This window comes from Lontra canadensis, unplaced genomic scaffold, assembly GCF_010015895.1.
Source record: "Lontra canadensis isolate GAN:19392208 unplaced genomic scaffold, GSC_riverotter_1.0 scaffold13, whole genome shotgun sequence".
NCBI lineage: Eukaryota > Metazoa > Chordata > Mammalia > Carnivora > Mustelidae > Lontra > Lontra canadensis.
In genome coordinates, this window is record NW_022631007.1 from 28636446 (window position 1) to 28655149 (window position 18704).

The 18704-nt window shown below is 38.9% G+C and overlaps 1 protein-coding gene across 5 annotated transcripts in view; it reads right to left on the bottom strand.

The window, feature by feature from the left end:
• The window catches only part of ITGB6 (integrin subunit beta 6), a 126043-nt gene that overhangs the window by 48113 nt on the left and 59226 nt on the right, over positions 1 to 18704 (bottom strand). For all 5 annotated transcript variants that reach the window (XM_032857926.1, XM_032857925.1, XM_032857922.1 and 2 more), the window contains 3 exons: positions 16251 to 16416; positions 14855 to 15016; positions 11887 to 11982 (listed from right to left, as the gene is read on the bottom strand). In XM_032857926.1, the coding sequence (XP_032713817.1) occupies positions 11887 to 11982; positions 14855 to 15016; positions 16251 to 16416 (424 nt within the window). The remainder of the gene's footprint in view (positions 1 to 11886; positions 11983 to 14854; positions 15017 to 16250; positions 16417 to 18704) is intronic.

Sequence of the window (18704 nt, forward strand, 5' to 3'; positions counted from 1 at the left end):
TCAAATCCTGGCTCTCACAGGCGACTTGTTTTATTTTAAGTTCTTTTATTACTTATTTCATTTTAATTTATTTTATTTGGTTTAATTTTTATTTTTTATTTTATTTGGGTTTATTTTGCGTCCATAACATGCAGGTTAAATGATAAAATGAGTTAAAATACTTAACCCTAAGCTACCACCTAATAAGCCCTCAGCAGACCATCCCATCCCTATTATTCTCATAGTCATAGCTGCATGACATCTTTGGCTCTCAGTTTCCATTGTTATAAAGTGAAGGGCTTAGTCCAATGCTATCATCCTGTTAGCATCAAAGCTAGTTTTACAATAGGCAATTAATTTGCTGCCCCTCCTAACAAAGATGGTGAGTAGAAAAATTGACAGATATGAAAACTCTGACAGATATGAAAACTCTGAAAAATTAACAGATATGAAAACTCTGACCCCACAGCAAAACTCTACCTTGGGATGTCTGTCCAGAACACAACCTCTAAAATGCCCTCATCCTGTTCTTTAGGCAAATTATTGGTCTACAATTCTGTTAATGCTCTGTGAGACTTCTTAAGGCAGTCACTCAGTCTTACCCTCCTCTGTAGTTAGAAAGTGTGGCCTGGTCCAAGGGAGGTTCTCATGAAATATTCGATGAATGAATAAATGGCTGCTATCAATAACATATTGGTTCTAAAGATATGCTAGACATTCTGGGTGGTGTGTAAATTTTTGAAACAATTAGGCTTTGTTTTGAAGTTTTATTCTAGGGGGCACCTGTCTGGCTCAGTGGGAAGAACATGCGACTCTTGATCTTAAGGTCAGGAGTTTGAGCCCCACATTGTGTATAGAGATTACTTAAATCAATATAACTTTAAAAAGTTCCATTTTATATTTGTCTAAGGTTCGGCCTAATAGGACATCTCGTTAAAACCTTACTTTAAATCTGTATCTTTAATTTTTTTTTACCCTGTGTGTTTATTTTCTGATTTATGAGCCTTTGAGTTCTTTAGAAGTACTATGTGTAAACTCAGGATAACTACTGGTGACTTTTCACGGTTGTGATTCATTAATTAGTGTGGAAAATGCTTCTAACAACTTTGCCCTGATAATATGAGGACATGAGTTTTATTTCCAAATCCTCCCTCTGTTTTCATTAATGAGGAAAGCGTAGGCTAGCTCTCCTCAGTCTTTATTCCCAGATACCATCAATTAAAGAGAAGTCAAAATCCTTTTCCATTACACTTGACTTAAGAGTAATTTGTTAACTCTGTGAGGATTTCTCATAATCCAGAAGTTCTCTTTTTATTCTTAGATGATTTTATATCAACTAAGAGCATAAATTTGGAATACTTTGTTACAGGATGGGGGTAATAGAATAAACGTTTTTGTCCATGCCCTGAAATTAGCTATATTTTGGCTACCTGAACTTGGTGTGTAGATCATTGGAATTCATGGTGATTTACCTCCACCAGGTTTAGAGTCTCTGACTACTAAAGCTGGAGGTCATCTGGTCCAGTCCTTTTATTTTGTCAAAATTGAAGCCAGAGAAAAGGGGGTTTTCATCAGAGCAAAACTGTTTTGATCTTTTCTGGTAGTAAACATTATAAAACAAAACAATAACAGAACAGGCTAACAGACAGCAAAAGGGTCCGATTTTTGTTTTAAAGGGTCCGATTTTTGTTTTATCTCCCTCTCTAATTCTCTTTCTCCTTTCAACTCTCTTGCTTCAGTGAAAAGCTCAAAAGATGAGCAAAAAAGGAAAGAAGAGGTGAAAAAAAAAGTTAGTTTTTGATTCCTAAAAAAATTGAAACTTGTATGTGATAGATAATATTCACAAACCACACAAAAACATCAGGCTCATAGCATGTTGTGGCTACTCTTTATGCTTGTTCTTAGCTAACAGTGATCGTCAAATGGGGTTACTTGTTCAGGGTTTTTCCTTTTACGAACCGAGCAAGAAGGCTCTTAAGCTTATCCAACAGGTTGGTCCCAAGGGTAATGGCAGAGAGTTTCTGTCTCTGGTGCCATCTGAGTCCAAGGTGGAAGGGGTTGGGGAGGGGACGGCCAGGACTGCAGAAGATTGTAGCAATGGTCAGGCACCCTTCTCCCTGCTCTTGTACATGGGGTCCCTCAACTTTGACAGGTATTTGTCACATAAAACTCCAAGTTACTATTTAGAAACTTTGACCCAATTTGACAAAAGATGAAAATCTACTGACACCAAGAAATAGCCTAAACCGAAAGATGAGCAAAACCCAGCATTCTCCTCAAACAGGCAATCATTGAGGGTGTTTCACCTCCAGAGGAAAGGACCTTTGGTGGTATTAAAACCAGCATGGGGGTGGGGAGGAGTCAAGATGGCGGATAAGTAGCAGGCTGGGACTACTTCTGGTAGCGGGAGATCAGCTAGATAGCTTATCTAAAGATTGCAAACACCTACAAATCCAACGGGAGATCGAAGAGAAGAAGAACAGCAATTCTAGAAACAGAAAATCAACCACTTTCTGAAAGGTAGGACTGGCGGAGAAGTGAATCCAAAGCGGCGGGAAGATAGACTGCGGGGGGAGGGGCCGGCTCCCGGCAAGTGGCAGAGCAACGGAGCACAAAATCAGGACTTTTAAAAGTCTGTTCCGCTGAGGGACATCGCTCCAGAGGCTTAACCGGGGTGAAGCCCACGCGAGGCCAGTGTGGCCTCAGGTCCCGCAGGGTCACAGAAGGATCGGGGTGTCTGAGTGTCACAGAGCTTGCAGCTATTAGAACAGGGAAGCCGGCTACAGAGACAGAGCCGAGGAGTGACTCTCAGCTTGGGGTTACCTTGAACTGGTCGCAGGCTCGGTGAGCTCGGAGCGCGGCAGGAGGCCAGGGTGACGGGAGCAATTGGGCGATGTTCTCTGAGGGCGCACTGAGGAGTGGGGCCCCTGACTCTCGGCTCCTCCGGGCTGGAGACTGGGAGGCCGCCATCTTCATTCCTGCCCTCCGGACTCTACAGAAAGCGCTCAGGGAACAAAAGCTCCCGAAAGCAAACCGGAGCGGATTACTCAGCCCGGCCCCTGGTAAGGGCGGTGCAACTCCGCCTGGGACAAAGACACTTGAGAATCACTACAACAGGCCCCTCCCCCAGAAGATCAACAAGAAACCCAGCCAGGACCAAGTTCACCTACCAAGGAGTGCAGTTTCAATACCAAGGAGAGCAGCGGAATTCCAGAGGAGGAGAAAGCAAAGCACGAAACTCATGGCTTTCTCCCAATGATTCTTTAGCCTTGCGGTTAATTTAATTTTTTTTTTCTTTTTCAATTTTTTTTTCTTCTTCTGCTAAATTTTTTTAACTTCTACCCTTTTATTTTTAATGTTTTTTAACTAGTTTATCTAATATATATATATATATATATATATATATTTTCCTTTTTATATTTTTTCATTATTGGTTTTCTTTTTATTTGTTTCTTTTTTTTTTCTTTTCTTTTTTTCTTTCTGAACCTCTTTATATCCCTTCCCCCCCCATCACGATTTGGGATCTCTTCTGATTTGGCTAAAGCATATTTTCCTTGGGTTGTTGCCATCCTTTTAGTATTTTACTTGTTCCTTCATATACTCTTATCTGGACAAAATGACAAGGCGGAAAAATTCACCACAAAAAAAAGAACAAGAGGCAGTACCAAAGGCTAGGGACCTAATCAATACAGACATTGGTAATATGTCAGATCTAGAGTTCAGAATGACGATTCTCAAGGTTCTAGCTGGGCTCAAAAAAGGCATGGAAGATATTAGAGAAACACTCTCGGGAGATATAAAAGCCCTTTCTGGAGAAATAAAAGAACTAAAATCTAATCAAGTTGAAATCAAAAAAGCTATTAATGAGGTGCAATCAAAAATGGAGGCTCTCACTGCTAGGATAAATGAGGCAGAAGAAAGAATTAGCGATATAGAAGACCAAGTGACAGAGAATAAAGAAGCTGAGCAAAAGAGGGACAAACAGCTACTGGACCAAGAGGGCAGAATTCGAGAGATAAGTGACACCATAAGACGAAACAACATTAGAATAATTGGGATTCCAGAAGAAGAAGAAAGAGAGAGGGGAGAAGAAGGTATATTGGAGAGAATTATTGGAGAGAATTTCCCCAATATGGCAAAGGGAACAAGCATCAAAATCAGGAGGTTCAGAGAACCCCCCTCAAAATCAATAAGAATAGGTTCACACCCCGTCACCTAATAGTCAAATTTACAAGTCTTAGTGACAAAGAGAAAATCCTGAAAGCAGCCCAGGAAAAGAAGTCTGTAACATACAATGGTAAAAATATTAGATTGGCATCAGACTTATCCACAGAGACCTGGCAGGCCAGAAAGAGCTGGCATGATATATTCAGAACACTAAACGAGAAAAACATGCAGCCAAGAATACTATATCCAGCTAGGCTATCATTGAAAATAGAAGGAGAGATTAAAAGCTTCCAGGACAAACAAAAACTGAAAGAATTTGCAAACACCAAACCAGCTCTACAGGAAATATTGAAAGGGGTCCTCTAAGCAAAGAGAGAGCCTAAAAGTAGTAGATCAGAAAGGAACAGAAACAATATACAATAACAGTCACCTTACAGGCAATACAATGGCACTAAATTCATATCTCTCAATAGTTACCCTGAATGTTAATGGGCTAACTGCCCCAATCAAAAGACACAGGGTATCAGAATGGATAAAAAAACAAAACCCATCTATATGTTGCCTACAAGAAACTCATTTTAAACCGAAGACACCTTCAGATTTAAAGTGAGGGGGTGGAAAAGAATTTACCATTCTAATGGACATCAGAAGAAAGCAGGAGTGGCAATCCTTATATCAGATCAATTAGATTTTAAGCCAAAGACTATAATAAGAGATGAGGAAGGACACTATATCATACTCAAAGGATCTGTCCATCAAGAAGATCTAACAATTGTAAATATCTATGCCCCTAACGTGGGAGCAGCCAACTATATAAACCAATTACTAACAAAATCAAAGAAACACATCAACAATAATACAATAATAGTAGGGGACTTTAACACTCCCCTCACTGAAATGCACAGATCATCGAAGCAAAAGATCAACAAGGAAATAAAGGCCTTAAATGACACACTGGACCAGATGGATATCACAGATATATTCAGAACATTTCATCCCAAAGCAACAGAATACACATTCTTCTCTAGTGCCCATGGAACATTCTCCAGAATAGATCACATCCTCGGTCCTAAATCAGGTCTCAACCGGTATCAAAAAATTGGGATCATTCCCTGCATATTTTCAGACCACAATGCTCTGAAGCTAGAACTCAATCACAAGAGGAAATTTGGAAAGAACCCAAATACATGGAGACTAAACAGCATCCTTCTAAAGAATGAATGGGTCAACCAGGAAATTAGAGAAGAATTGAAAAAATTCATGGAAACAAATGATAATGAAAATACAATGGTTCAAAATCTGTGGGACACAACAAAGGCAGTCCTGAGAGGAAAATATATAGCGGTACAAGCCTTTCTCAAGAAACAAGAAAGGTGTCAGGTACACAACCTAACCCTACACCTAAAGGAGCTGGAGAAAGAACAAGAAAGAAACCCTAAACCCAGCAGGAGAAGAGAAATCATAAAGATCAGAGCAGAAATCAATGAAATAGAAACCAAAAAAACAATAGAACAAATCAACGAAACTAGGAGCTGGTTCTTTGAAAGAATTAATAAGAGTGATAAACCCCTGGCCAGACTTATCCAAAAGAAAAGAGAAAGGACCCAAATAAATAAAATCATGAATGAAAGAGGAGAGATCACAACTAACACCAAAGAAATACAGACAATCATAAGAACATATTATGAGCAACTCTATGCCAACAAATTTGACAATCTGGAAGAAATGGATGCATTCCTAGAGACATATAAACTACCACAACTGAACCAGGAAGAGATAGAAAGCCTGAACAGATGCATAACCAGTAAGGAGATTGAAACAGTCATCAAAAATCCCCAAATAAACAAAAGCCCAGGGCCAGACGGCTTCCCGGGGGAATTCTACCAAACATTTAAGGAAGAACTAATTCCTATTTTCCTGAAACTGTTCCAAAAAATAGAAATGGAAGGAAAACTTCCAAACTCATTTTATGAGGCCAGCATCACCTTGATCCCAAAACCAGACAAGGATCCCGTCAAAAAAGAGAACTACAGACCAATATCCTTGATGAACACAGATGCAAAAATTCTCACCAAAATACTAGCCAATAGGATTCAACAGTACATTAAAAGGATTATTCACCACGACCAAGTGGGATTTATTCCAGGGCTGCAAGGTTGGTTCAACATCCGCAAATCAATCAACGTGATACAACATATTAATAAAAGAAAGAACAAGAACCATATGATACTCTCCATAGATGCTGAAAAAGCATTTGACAAAGTACAGCATCCCTTCCTGATCAAAACTCTTCAAAGTGTAGGGATAGAGGGCACATACCTCAATATTATCAAAGCCATCTATGAAAAACCCATCGCAAATATCATTCTCAATGGAGAAAAACTGAAAGCATTTCCGCTAAGGTCAGGAACACGGCAGGGATGTCCGTTATCACCACTGCTATTCAACATAGTACTAGAAGTCCTAGCCTCAGCAATCAGACAACAAAAAGAAATTAAAGGCATCCAAATCGGCAAAGAAGAAGTCAAACTATCACTCTTCGCAGATGACATGATACTATATGTGGAAAACCCAAAAGACTCCACTCCAAAACTGCTAGAACTGGTACAGGAATTCAGTAAAGTGTCAGGATATAAAATCAATGCACAGAAATCAGTTGCATTTCTCTACACCAACAACAAGACAGAAGAAAGAGAAATTAAGGAGTCCATCCCATTTACAATTGCACCCAAAACTATAAGATACCTAGGAATAAACCTAACCAAAGAGACTAAGAATCTATACACAGAAAACTATAAAGTACTCATGAAAGAAATTGAGGAAGACACAAAGAAATGGAAAAATGTTCCATGCTCCTGGATTGGAAGAATAAATATTGTGAAAATGTCTATGCTACCTAAAGCAATCTACACATTTAATGCAATTCCTATCAAAGTACCATCCATTTTTTTCAAAGAAATGGAACAAATAATCCTAAAATTTATATGGAACCAGAAAAGACCGCGAATAGCCAAAGGAATATTGAAAAAGAAAGCCAAAGTTGGTGGCATCACAATTCCAGACTTCAAGCTCTACTACAAAGCTGTCATCATCAAGACAGCATGGTACTGGCACAAAAACAGACCCATAGATCAATGGAACAGAATAGAGAGCCCAGAAATAGACCCTCAACTCTATGGTCAACTAATCTTCAACAAAGCAGGAAAGAATGTCCCATGGAAAAAAGACAGCCTCTTCAATAAATGGTGTTGGGAAAATTGGACAGCCACATGCAGAAAAATGAAATTGGATCATTTCCTTACACCACACATGAAAATAGACTCAAAATGGATGAAGGACCTCAATGTGAGAAAGGAATCCATCAAAATCCTTGAGGAGAACACAGGCAGCAACCTCTTCGACCTCAGCCGCAGCAACATCTTCCTAGGAACATCACCAAAGGCAAGGGAAGCAAGGGCAAAAATGAACTATTGGGATTTTATCAAGATCAAAAGCTTTTGCACAGCAAAGGAAACAGTTCACAAAACCAAAAGACAACTGACAGAATGGGAGAAGATATTTGCAAACGACATATCAGATAAAGGGCTAGTGTCCAGAATCTATAAAGAACTTAGCAAACTCAACACCCAAAGAACAAATAATCCAATCAAGAAATGGGCAGAAGACATGAACAGACATTTCTGCAAAGAAGACATCCAGATGGCCAACAGACACATGAAAAAGTGCTCCATATCACTCGGCATCAGGGAAATACAAATCAAAACCACAATGAGATACCACCTCCCACCAGTCAGAATGGCTAAAATTAACAAGTCCGGAAATGACAGATGCTGGCGAGGATGCGGAGAAAGGGGAACCCTCCTACACTGTTGGTGGGAATGCAAGCTGGTGCAACCACTCTGGAAAACAGCATGGAGGTTCCTCAAAATGTTGAAAATAGAACTACCCTATGACCCAGCAATTGCACTGCTGGGTATTTACCCTAAAGATACAAACGTAGTGATCCGAAGGGGCACGTGCACCCGAATGTTTATAGCAGCAATGTCTACAATAGCCAAACTATGGAAAGAACCTAGATGTCCATCAACAGACGAATGGATAAAGAAGATGTGGTATATATACACAATGGAATACTATGCAGCCATCAAAAGAAATGAAATCTTGCCATTTGCGACGACGTGGATGGAACTAGAGGGTATCATGCTTAGCGAAATAAGTCAATCGGAGAAAGACAACTATCATATGATCTCCCTGATATGAGGGAGAGGAGATGCAGCATGGGGGTTAAGGGGGTAGGAGAAGAGTAAATGAAGCAAGAAGGGATTGGAAGGGAGATAAACCATAAGTGACTCTTAATCTCACAAAACAAACTGAGGGTTGCTGGGGGGAGGGGGGTTGGGGGCGTGGGGTTATTATGGACATTGGGGAGGGTATGTGCTATGGTGAGTGCGGTGAAGTGTGTAAACCTGGCGATTCACAGACTTGTACCCCTGGGGGAAAAATATATTATATGTTTATAAAAAAATAAAATTTAAAAAAAAATTCTTTGCAACATAGCATTTTTAAATGTTAATTTCTGATTAAAAAATCTTTCAAAAAATTTTAAATAAAAATACATAACAAAATAATCCAGCATGGGTCCCCTGTCCCTGTGATTTAGATACATCACTCTGTCCTAATAACCATAGGGACATCAATTAGCAGTCATAGATATTAGCGTCAAAACTGGAGGTGTTCATTACCAATGTCTTGTTTACTTTCTAAAGTTTCAACATTATGTTGTAAATACTAGGTTATATAATAATTATCATTATTAACTTCACAAAACTCATCTTTTCAAGCCAGATGTAGACATTTTGAAAGATTAGAATTTTTCAAAGTCTTGCAACAAATCCCAGGTGATTAATAATATGATTTGACAACGTAGTTAAGAAAGCTAATTTAATTGCTTTTTATCTCAATATCTCACTAGGAAGAAAAGACTAGTCAAATTAGACAATTGGGCTTTAGCAGCCTGATACTATCTTAATGTAAATTAACAGTACACATTTGAAAGCAGCAGAGAAGATAAATTTTTTTTTTTAAGCTTGGGTAATTGAATCCTGATTCAAAATGGTGTTTAGCACTAGAATGTAATATACTACCTACTGCTCGGTCTATTATCTATCATTATCTTTTGGACCCTGTAATTGGACAAACAGGCATCTATTCATAATAATAACTTTGTTCAAAATCATCTGTTTGCTGGAGTCTGGGGTGCACATTGCAGTCATAGTCAACTGACGGCAAAATTGCTTACTTTATGCTTTCCATTGTTCGTTCTTCTTTGTTACCACAAAGAACAACAATACTACATATCTGGACAGTCCAGAGCATCTTTAGCAAAGTTAACCCCCCCTTCAAAGAACAAAAACAAAAAACCCAATCCAAACCAAAACCAGTGATTTTTCGTGCATTCTATGAATGGGTGACATAAATCGTATTTGCTGTAAGAGGGGCCACCATTGAATAAGAGCCATCCCCTGCCTGGAGTGTATGCACATAACTGTGCTCAACACAGAGCCGGGCCAAGCAAATTGCCTTCTGGAATTTCCATTAGACCCAACAACTTAGCTGCTTTATTTATACTACTGCTGATTTTATTTTTCACTGATTCTTTAGTAGGTATGTTCCTTCTATCACCAGCTATCCAAACATCAGTTTGCATGGGGCTCCTGCTCATATAGGGCTCCTTCTAAGAGATTTAAATGGAAATGCAACACAAGCCATTATTGGTTTATTTTCAGTTTTCATTATCAATAAAACAAGAGATCAGCATTTTCATGCTGTGTGAAGCCTTCAGGGAAGTGCAATGTCGCTGTTATTATTTTTAGACCAGGCGGCCGCATCCGCCCCCACTAATGCAGATGAAATGATGAGTCTATCAAAATAGAGATAAAATGATGAAAGAAAGCATCAGAGTCATAGAGTGGGCTGCTGCCCTGGTCTGCTGCGTGGCTCCCTGACAATGTCCTTTTGAATTTAGTGGAGCCTGGATGGTAAAGACCACAGATCATGACAGAACATAAATTTGCCTCATAATGAGATTAGTAGGCAGGCAAAATAAATGTCCTGCTGTTACATTAGAGGCAGGCTCTAATCTGGTGTTTTCCTTGGAAATGATCATTTCCTTTGCAACAGGGGAACCATCAGAGTAACGAACTTAAATCCGACAGATTCTGTTTTGCCACGTGGTTATTTTTCACCTTCTTCTGTCTTTTTAATAGCAGTTTTGAGGAGGCGTGTAAATGAGTTGTGAGTCTTAAAGACTATTACCAAAGTGAGTTATGGACGACTATGTTCATGATCATCAATCGTATTTCCCAGACTCCCCTTTAAGAAAAGTTCTGTGCAACCCTCCTGTCCTTTCTAAACAGGAACCAGCTGAGGAGGAGGTGCTGTGACCCCTGGGGTCCTTTCACTATAGCCTTAAGGATCAAAGGCAGAATAGGCTCCCTATTGTATTTGGGGTATTTTTTTTTAACAATCTTTACTTCAGCTCTACTACTTAAAACCACTGGAAACAAGTATCACATACTAAAGAGCTTAAAAAAAAAAAAAAATGCCCAGATCAGGTGAACCCACATGGTCTCTGAGTAGAACAAAGGCCTTGAGTATGCAGCTTGATTGCCAAGGACTTTTTTGGTTTTCAGCAGAAGGCAATCTCACCTGGAGTACAATACCCTCCTCTCATTAAAAATGCAAGATAGGATCTCCTCCTGGATCCTTTCTACAAAACCCATTGCAAGCTCATGGGCTATACTGTCCTCAACAGTGAGTGGCATTTAATCAAATCCTTCTGTGAAATAATCTCAGAGTTTCCTGAGCTCTGTGAAGTCACCAAGAGAGTTAAGAGGTCCTTTCAAAGGAAGGTGAGATCAGACTCTGAACTTAGGAGTATTTGAAGCTTCTGCATAGAAGGAAGATGTAGACAATTGAACGTACACTTATTTTCTCTACATTTTCTTGGGGCCAGGCTGGAGATTCCTTACTTCTCTGTGAAACCATCCTTTAGCAATAAATCATTTGCTACTACTTTGATTCATGGTATTCTGACATACTGTTTTCATGGGCTGGAATGAAACCACAGAAACCTTTTGTGTTTGCATATGCATTTTATAGTTTAGGCAGTGGTTTATGAACATTAGCTTATCTAAGGAAACAGTTCCCTTTCTGCATCTGGTGTTTCCAAACTCGAACTGCAAATCCAGCTACTAGGAAGGAGAAAATATATTTTGGCCCAATTTAACAAGTTTTTTCTTTCAACTTCTTTCTTCTCAATGGTTGAAATTGTGTCTCTACGTATATGCATCTGATCTATAGCTGTCTGAAATTTTGAAGTCAATTCTGCTCCCATTCTCTGCTAACCCTCTCCTGGTCAGATGGAACAGTTCAAGGGAAGACAGACTGATTTCTGTTAGGTAGGTGCTCTCCATTCATTGGTGCTTTACAACTTACCATGTTGTTCTCGAATTCTTTCTTTCTTGGCCTACCATATCTGTCCCCCACTCTCCATCGTACCCCTGGGTTTGTAATTTAAATTGCCAACAGTAACTGAATCCACTTTACCAAGTGTCCAGTATATTTGTCAGTTTTCACGATTTTCTAATGGCCTTCCATGCATTAAACACTCAGAGTTCATGTTAAAGTTTCATGTCGAGTAATCTCCCCAGAGGAATTCCCCAAATTGTGTTTGCTTACCTCATATAAATGAACTTGTTCTTGGGTTACAGCAAAGATTAATAGCACATTATTTTGCACCAGTTTATCAATGAGTTGTCCAATTGTTGGATATTCCTAAAATTGACATAAAGATTTTAAGTATCATCTTAACTCAAGTATGTAAAATAAAGAAAGGAATGCTTCTTTCAAAGATATCATACTGAGTTTGGCATTTTGGTTTGGTTCCAAATAAAAAAAATAATAATAATTTTTAAAATACACAATTAACCTGGTCACTTAATTGGTTTAATAATTGTTGCCTGAATCTTGTAAATCCAATTAATTCCTAAGAGTCAGTGCCTGGCAATGTGGTGTGTTATAGTCTGTTGCTTCTAAGGAGGGCACTTGGAATTTATTTAAAGACTTATAGTGTGTCATATTTTCAAGGGTAGAGACACAATTCTTCTGAGTGCCACTTGGCAGCTGGCTCAAGGTGTAGAGAATGTTATAGTCCGGAGAGGAGTGGATAGATGATGATAGATGTGACCGAGGGGACTCAGGTAGCTCAGAAACTCCTACTGGAATTGGATGAGGTGGGCTGAGAGCTGAGGAAAGGACAGCCTGCTGAAGGATGATACACTACAATTCCTGTGTCCATTTGATTTGAGACATTCCTGCACCAGTTTTGGGTTTGGTCTTACTGATGTTTTGATGTCACTAATCAGTTTTATGGGATGCCGCCATATTTTTTCAGGACAACTGAAAACACAATGTATTTTTTTTTTTTCTCTGACACATTCATTCCCAAGTGATACAAGTTCTTTCAAAAATAAAGTAGGCATAGATTAATCAACTTTGAACATGGCCTCTACTTGCCAAAGTTAAAAACCGTGCAGCACCTTTGGCTGTTGTATGACTCCAGATGTGGATAATGTACAAAGAGAAAACTCAAATGAAAAAGAAGCCTAAAAACAATGAAACTAAGAATATGTTGATCATGAAGTCAGCCAAAGTGGAGGAAGTAATCCTTCCTGGACACTAACATGTTCACATATTCTCTGCACTCTGGGAGTAATTCTGTCTAATATCTTTGTTAGACCCAAGATTCAAATTGAGGGAAAAGTGCAATTTTGCCTAAAATACTCAGGTAAATGACCCAACTTCGTATCTGGCTGTATAATACATGCTTGCCATCTTATTTGTATTTTTATTGGTAAACAATAGTAGAATCCAGATAATACAAATCTTCCAGAGTCTGACATGTTCAGATGCTTTTCAACTACCCAAACACCAAGAATTCTTCACCTTTAAGCCTGACTTCCCCCTACGCTGGCCCCTCCTATCTCCAGGTTCTTGCACTTTTAGCTGCTGTGGGGATGTAGCAAGGATCATACCATGAAGCCCTTCATAAGTGGACAAGTATCATTTTCTATTTGACTTAGATCTATTGGCTTAATTCACACAGTTATATTATGTGTGTGCTCCTCAAGACCAGGGACCATGTCCTATAGTTTAGTGGACCCTGGAACCGAGTCCAGTGCTGTAGGCAAGCATGGAGATAACCCAAGACTTCTGTGCATTTGTAGCAACTTATTGAGAAACAATGAATTGAACATTTATTAGATGAGAGAGTCATACTAAGCAACAAGTCATCTTTGCTTCTATGATCCTGCTTTTTCCAAGATGTCTATTAATGGGACATTTGAATAATTGCAAGAAAAAGTAATAAAAAAGTAATAAAATAAATAAATAAATAAATAATAAAATAATAAAATAAATTAAAAAAAGAGATCCATGTCATTCATATATATATCAATATCGATATCTATATCTATATCTATATCTATATATATCACTGAATTCTTTTTTTAGAAAATAGTTTTTCCAATCTGATATTAGTATTCTGGGTTCTCTTCTCTGTCTCTCTCTCTCTCACATACATTTCTATAGCACTGTCATTTTAAGAATTGAATTCTCTGTGTTATATTTTCCCAAGTGTTAAATGGGGATAATATGACCTTCCCAGGTTGCTGCTTCATAATTTAATTTTATTTCATACATAGTCAAAACCCACTGTGTTCCAGGTACTGTGCTGGCAGGAAATAGAGATTATACACCAGTCCTGGTCCTGAGGAATGCATAGTAGAGAAAGACAGACAAACATAAGCAAACACATTTCCATATAATGATGGGTAAGAAGATATCTATGTACTAGAGCAAGGGGAAGGTTGATCACTTTGGGGCTCAGCAAAGGTCAAAGAGGGCTCTCTGGGAGTGGTCATCATTGAGTTGGGTTTTAAAGGATAATTAAGAGTCTCTCAGCGGCCTCAGAGGGAAGGGCATTCCAGACAGAGGGAACAACACATGCACGTTGTGTGGAAGCCTCACAGTCCCTATAAGGACTATTAGATACCCAGGGTTCTGGGGAGCATCAAATGTGATCATGTATGTCAAAGAGCTCTGAAAGTTTTGCACAAGTCAAGAGCTTTTTTTTTTTTTTCTTTTAATGTTACCAGCATTTTAAAAATATTTTAACTTTTAAATGACAAAAGTAAACCAAATGTGAATAAACACCAGCCAAGCAGTACTTGACAGCTGTTCCCCATGAAGCACCATGGTGCCTACACGTATGATATTAGGGGGCACAACTCTGGGACCCATCATTCACAGAAACTCCTAGGTGATTGTTGTTTTGGCCTCAGCCCCCCTTTCTGGAACTGTCTTTGAGAACAGAATGAGCTGACTGCACTGCTTTTTACTGACCTTGGGCTCTTTGAAAAATGAAGGAGGTTCTGGGGTCATTCAAGCTATAGTAGACCCAAACTTCTCACATACCACTCCTCATGTGTGTTCTTGTAGGAAGCTCATAGGGGAATTTGTTCATCTCAAAGCAGAAAATGTGCACTGTTTTCACCAAATGTGGGTTATTCTGATGTGTGTTGTAGTGAGTGTTGTTTCATTTGCCTACATGCAACCCTGGAAACCATGTAGAGTGCAGGTTACACACCAAGACAGTTGACATGGAATATTCATTCTTGTTGTCCAAGTGACAGAGCCCATCATTAGGAATGACGATGCCTGCCAGTTTGCTGTCCATTCCAAAATGAGAATCGGCATCACTCACAAAGACCAGGAGATGGAGGGAGTCATTCCGCCAGCCGATCTTTTCCTACAGTGAGAAAGAAACATTTGGGTCATATGGGATAGAAGCAGGCATTTCTTGAGAGCAGATCAATTACGATTGGATACATTCAGATGATGAAAACTATATTGCTGATCTATCTTGATCTTTTTTAATCTATTGTAAGTTGGTAATTATTAATGTATTAAAATCACGAAATTCTATGACAGTTGCTTTTTCTTGGATAACACTTTCAGATGAGAGAAAAAATAGTTCCACTATAATCACTATCCAGTTGATCTTGACTTGTACATAGTTAATTATTTTTATTGTCCAGATTTCAATGTACCCAAAAAATGAGAGGGAATGAGGGAGGTCATAGATTATCCCAAATCCAAGCTGAAGCAAAACTGGTAAGAATGAAATACACAATGGACTTAAAGGATGCCTGTTTTATTAAAATGTCACCCAAAATTAGGCACATTTTTCTCTTTCTACTGATACCATCCAAAAATTATAAATGTAATACAAAGGTAAAAATTGCCTATCAAAGTATGACCTCCAGAATATGGCTTTCTAAGATGGTCTGTTGTCTGTTTCTTAGTAGAGCTCTCCCCTTTAATTGATATTAGTCCAAGAACTAGTGGGAGGAAAGCTCATCCTGGCAGGGCCATCCCACCTTATTTTTTTCCTTCCTTCCCTAATACCTTGCCAGCCACCCACCTTCCAGGACTTTCAGCCCTGTCTGTTTCCTTGTATTTTCCAGGAAAAGCTATCATCTGAAGAAGGGGAATCATTCCCTTGGATACCTGATTGTCAAAGAGGAGTGGTGTTCCTGCATTGTTGTAGGGACAACATAGCTTCTGATATCTATTTTGTTGGTTCAAAACAATAGATATCTAATCTTATTAATCATAATCTTAAATTTATGTAGAAGTTTATACCAATACAAGGCATTTTTACTTTTTTCATTAATTTCTACCTCTGATTTTTATTTTTACCATGGTTAATTCAAAAACTAATCTAATCTTGATCTCTGAAAATTAATCATACATGACTACTGTTTTAAACAATTTTTCCCAACACTACTATAATTTTATTAGATCATTTGAATGTCAGACATAAAAAAGTATCTGTTTCAACATGACTGAATTACAAATTTTTGGAAATTTTGTGTTTTAAGAAATGTAGATATATGGCAATTAAAGGAAAGATAGTTATCTAAACTTTTCAAAATAGACTTGCTGATAAGAGATGCAATTTGTGTTAGCCCTCAGCGTACCTTACACACAGCAGCTTGCATAATTGCATCAAATCCCCCTTCTGGTGTGTCAATATTAGCAGAAATTTTCTGATTCTTCACAATTTCATTGAATCTTTCAGCATCATTCGTCAATGGCAAAATGTGCTTGAATCCAAATGTAGGTAAGCAGAAGTACGGAATACTACTGCAAAAGTAAGATGTAAAAATGTTCTTGATGAAATATGGATACAGCACACAAATAATGGACCTACTAGCTGAGCAACTTCATCTTAAGTGAAGATGGATTTTCCTCAAGTGCCTGACTCTGGAACATGGCTGTGAGTCTCCCGGTTAAGCTTGTTTCAGCATCTCCCACTTACCCCTTCCAAATTGACCGTATTAGCTACCACTTAGCACTTACTGTGTGTTTATTTTGGCTCAAGCTCAGATAACAGATAATCAGGTCAGACTCTCTACTCCTGTGTGTGTGTGTGTGTAATCACTACCTTCTAGTGCTTCTCAACCAAAATCTACCATTAAGTTTCTGTGATGAAAACAATTCCTTTGTATTCTGATAGCTTAAGCTGTTATCAAGTATGAGTCACCTTGTAGCAAGATTGAGAAAGATACCCATCTTCTTTCTACTCTGCTCCTTCCTGTACTCCCAACTCTGCCTGCCAAGGGCCCCTAAATCATAGCAGGTCTCTTGGTTCTGGAGCTCAACTCAACAATGACTGAACAGACTGTTGTGGGCCTGGCTAGGAATAAAACTACCACTTAAAACAGTTGACACATGGGAGAAACACCATGTTAGGATGAGATCTGCCCCAAAGATATTGCAGTTGAACAGAAAAAGCTGATCATGAATTCAGCCACATCTTATTCTGAAAGCCAGTTAGAAGTTGTGGATGAGACCGTGGACAAGTTACTCAACCCTCTGAGCTTCGGGTGTTCATTTATACAATGGAGATAGTAGTATAGAGCAGAGGTTCTTCAAGTATAGTCTCCGGACCAGCCACACAAACATCACATGGTAACTTGTTATAAATGCAAAATCTGTGATACTCTTCCAGACTTACTGAGTGAGACATGTGTGGGATGGGTTCCGTGATGCATTAAAATCTTCCTGATGCATTCTAATATTTGAGAAACATGTATATAGAGTACAGAGACGAAAAGACTGGCCCCAAGCGTGGTTCTACTATGACAGCTGGAGAGAGCAGGTTGACTCTTACAAGAATAGCTTTCTACGTTCAGGAGCCTGTCTTGTGAGCACAGGAAAGCTGGAGCATCTTTCACACTGAGGCTTCTGTTCACCAAGCTCATCTGCCTGAAGTATACAGTCAGTCTTCATTCTTCACAATACTCACTAATATTTATTTTAACTCCCAAATCAATACCTTCTGTATGTTCTGATTCACTCATGTACACACACAGACTGGCAAAAAATTTGAGTCACCTGATTCACTGAGGTAAAACAAGGCTCTGTGTTCTGCTTCAGCTCTCAAACTATAAACAAGTGTCCTTTCATGGTCTATTTTTTCTTTTTCTTTTTCTTTTTTTTTTTTTTTTCATTTTTGGGCTTTTTTTTTTGGTGATTTTGCTGTTTAGAATGGCCCTCAAGTGTAGTGCTGTTGTCTAGTGTTCCCAAGTGCAAGAAGTCTGTTATGGGCCTTATAGAGAAAATATATCTGTTAAATAAGCTTTGTGCTGGCATGACTTATACAGTGTTGTTGGCTGTGAGTACAATGCTAATGAATCAACAATACGTGTTAAGTTGTCCTTGAAAAGAAAGACACAGAAAATAAAGATATATATTGATCAATTGGAAAAAAAAAAATTAGCCAGAGGCTTGCATGAGCCTAATCTTGTGTTTCCCCTCGGAGCAGCAGTTTTAGCATTGGCTAAGTCAGTGTTCGGAGAGTTTGTAGAGCAATACTCCCATGAGTGATGAGAATCAACTACACAAATCAGAAAATGACTATGGATTTGTTTACACTGAGAAATGGAGCTCTCCTGGGACCAAAATGCTGGTGTCTGCAAAGGTAGTTATTTTCTTCCCGTCGGTAGACTTTCATGGAAAGTAGGTCATAATCCAAATATCCTCAGGCTTCAGAACAAGGAGAGTTGGAAGAACTCGGCAGCCTAAGTTGTCCCAAGAAAACCATCTCCAGAATGGATGTTCTTGATCGTATCTGGCTCTCCCTCACCTGCAGTCAGCTTTCTCAGCTAACAAAAATTTGGGACGCCCTACTAGCTGACAGGACTGGAAACTCTGCAAAAGCCTGGGCTAAGGCTCTTGGATGGTTACGGCCCATACTTGCCTCCGGGACTGCTCTTTCTTGGCATTCCCCTAACCTCCTATGAGTAGCCTACAGGCCTGTTCAATCTTTCAGCTCTGCCAAGACACCTCACCTGGTGGGTCCATGAGCCAGCCTATAACTTCTAGGGAACTTCTTGTATTTCCTTTCTGACTCATTATTTTTAACTTTA